Source organism: Oppia nitens, unplaced genomic scaffold (genome assembly GCF_028296485.1).
Source record: "Oppia nitens isolate AA-2021 unplaced genomic scaffold, nextdenovo-longstitch-racon4-pilon3 scaffold5_pilon_pilon_pilon, whole genome shotgun sequence".
Lineage (NCBI taxonomy): Eukaryota > Metazoa > Arthropoda > Arachnida > Sarcoptiformes > Oppiidae > Oppia > Oppia nitens.
Genome location: NW_026533243.1, coordinates 1,096,656 through 1,099,536, shown reverse-complemented (window position 1 = coordinate 1,099,536; position 2,881 = coordinate 1,096,656). Strand labels below are relative to the sequence as shown.

Here is a 2,881-nt window from a genome sequence, read left to right as displayed (position 1 = left end):
TATTATTATTATTATTATTATTATTATTATTATTATAACAGTAAATGCAATGTTGTGTTTGATTTGAACGCAATTTAATGTTTTTAAACTAATTATTATTATTTGTTGTTTAAAAAAATAAATATAACTTAAGTTATGCTGTTATCGCACGTAATGCCCATAAATAGACACTTTTTAATGAATTAAAGGGTCAAATCATATGATTATTATTTTATAATAATATTAATTATAATATTTATAAAAACAGTACGCAATTTGTTTTTAAATAAAAAATGGTGTAATAATAATAATAGTTATATTAAAATAGTTAATAATAATTAATATATTAATATAATATTTTGTTATTTGTTTTTTTGCTAAACCAGTGATAATATAATAAAATAAAATCAAAATTTTAATTAAGAAAAACAATGGTTTTTGAGGCGCCCTTTGACTACCAATTCAGGTAAAGGATTCAATTGATATCAAATCTGATCTATCGATCGGTGATTGATTGGCCACCGAAATGGCCAGACATATATGTGACCACTAATTTGGACACTTAATTGATCCTTATTTCTTAAGACATATATTTTTTTGGTGAAACAATTAATGATATCAACAATAATTTTGCATTTTTATTTTTTTTGGTCGATAGACTTATACTGATCGGTGACTCGACGGTCGGCAAATCGACATTATTGCGGGTGTTTACCGATTGCCAGTTCACGACGTGGTCAGATCCTACCGTCGGTGTCGACTTTTTTGCCAAAATCATAACCATTCGTAACGGAAGAGTGAGAATTAAGTTACAGTTGTGGGACACCGCAGGACAGGAAAAGTTTCGGTAAAAAATGTTTTGTCCACTATTTGATGTCACTATTGATTATCTTATATCGATATCTAACTGTCTGTCTGTCTAATAGATCCATAACGCGGTCCTACTATCGTAATAGTGTCGGAGCGCTACTGCTCTACGATATGACCCGACGGTCAACGTTTGAACACTTGTCCGACTGGCTGCTGGAAGCTCGCCGACACATTGACCCGAGTCGGGTGGTCTATCAGGTAGTGTCGTGTAAGTCCGATATGTTGGACGACCGTGAAGTGACCGCCGAAGAGGGCAAAACTTTTGCCGAATTTTATGGTTTAGATTTCATCGAAACGTCGGCTAAGAATCAATACAACGTCGACGAAACATTTCGACGGATAGCCGAAAATATCTACAACCGGGTCGAAAGTGGCCAGTTTGCTATGGAAGAGGGCTGGGAGGGCATCAAAAAGGGCAGTCCTATTAGCGCCAACGGTATCAGCTTGACCACTGCCGATGCATATAATAACAATGGCTCCGCACAGTTACCAATAGCCAACGGTGCAAGTAATTGGTGTTGTTATTAGTATCGGTATTGTTGTGGTCACTAGTTTTTTTAAAGTGTGTAATACTGTATTTAATATTGTTTTATATATAAATATTGATATAAATAGTTGAAATTATTTGTAATAATTATAAATCAATTGCTAGATTTTAAAAGCATTTAAACAAAAAACAATTGCATTAATGACATATAGAGTTGTTGTCAATCTACTAGTCAATCAAATTTATTGATTTAATTAATTAATTGACAATTTTTCTTATTTATAAAAACTATATATATTATATTTACGATTTATAAAATGATGGCTTAATTTTATTTTTGTAAAATATATATTCAAGTTCTTCAAAATAGACATTTACTAAATGTTTTGTTTAAGAAAAACATTTATTTTTTGAGAGATTATGAAATTCATACGTTGTTTGAAATGGATTGAAATTTACATAATTATTATGACATTTAGTGAAAATTGTCTGTTTTTAAAACCAATTTATTTCCTCAACAAAAAACGATTATTTAAACAATAAGAAAATGTGTTTAATTACATATTAGGTGAATACATGTTTTTAGTGTATTAAATGTTTATAATAGTTATATATATTTCAAGATTTGGAAATTATTTGTATCTGAGATTCAATTTTTTGTTATTTAGTCTATATTTGACTGATAAGAAAGTTTTCTATTAACTGATTAACCTTTAAATCAAATAACAATTTGTTTCATTAATCATATTTTTCAAAAATGTTTTTTCCGATAAATTTTATCTTCAAAAGTTTATAAACTACTGTATCTAATGTATACATAAAAATATTTGAAATTTTAAATACAAAAAACGTAATTTTATAAATTTTTCAACTATATTAAGATAAATTAAATTATTATATAGTCAAATATAATTATTAAAAATTTATTTAGAGTAATATATATTTATAAAAAAATAATAATTTTGTAAATACGATATATACTGTAAATACAGATAAAGTGAAAAAAATATTTACTGTATTTTATTATATATATTTTTCTATATTAAATTATTTGACAATTTATTTTGTTGTTGAAATGATCTAAATTTTTGATTGAAATTTATTTAATAATAATTTTATTTTGAAATGAGATTTTAATTAAATTTATTTTTTTATTATCTATTTTACTATTCTGTGTTTAATTTTTTTTTGTTCCTATATGTCCCTGAAATTCTCTCTTATCTATTATACAAATACTATAGAATTATTTTATTTTTTTCTAATAATAATTATTATAATTTTATCACTTACTAGAAGTGATTTTTTTATTATTTTATTTTGTTTTATTATAAAATTTTTTCCGGTAAAATGTTAAATAAATAGCACACAAATGTAGTATTGATAGTCCAAAAATAGGTATTTAATTGCTTGTCGAGACTAATACTTTTTTTACAATTTCAATGTGTGTTACAATTTGAATGAAAAAAAGAGGAAGAAGAAGAAAAACAAATATATAATTTTCACTCATTTAATGGATATTATATTAGATTTGTTATTTTGTGTACC

At 25.7% G+C, this 2,881-nt stretch overlaps 1 protein-coding gene across 1 annotated transcript; it reads left to right on the top strand.

Annotated features, from left to right (window-relative positions):
• Nucleotides 1-383: 383 nt before the first annotated feature.
• On the top strand, nt 384-1,453 carry LOC128961364 (ras-related protein Rab-39B-like). Its single transcript, XM_054307595.1, has 3 exons — nt 384-445; nt 638-826; nt 906-1,453. The coding sequence occupies exons 1-3, from the start codon at nt 411-413 to the stop codon at nt 1,375-1,377; spliced, it is 696 nt and encodes a 231-aa protein (XP_054163570.1). The 5' UTR covers nt 384-410; the 3' UTR covers nt 1,378-1,453.
• Nucleotides 1,454-2,881: the final 1,428 nt, after the last annotated feature.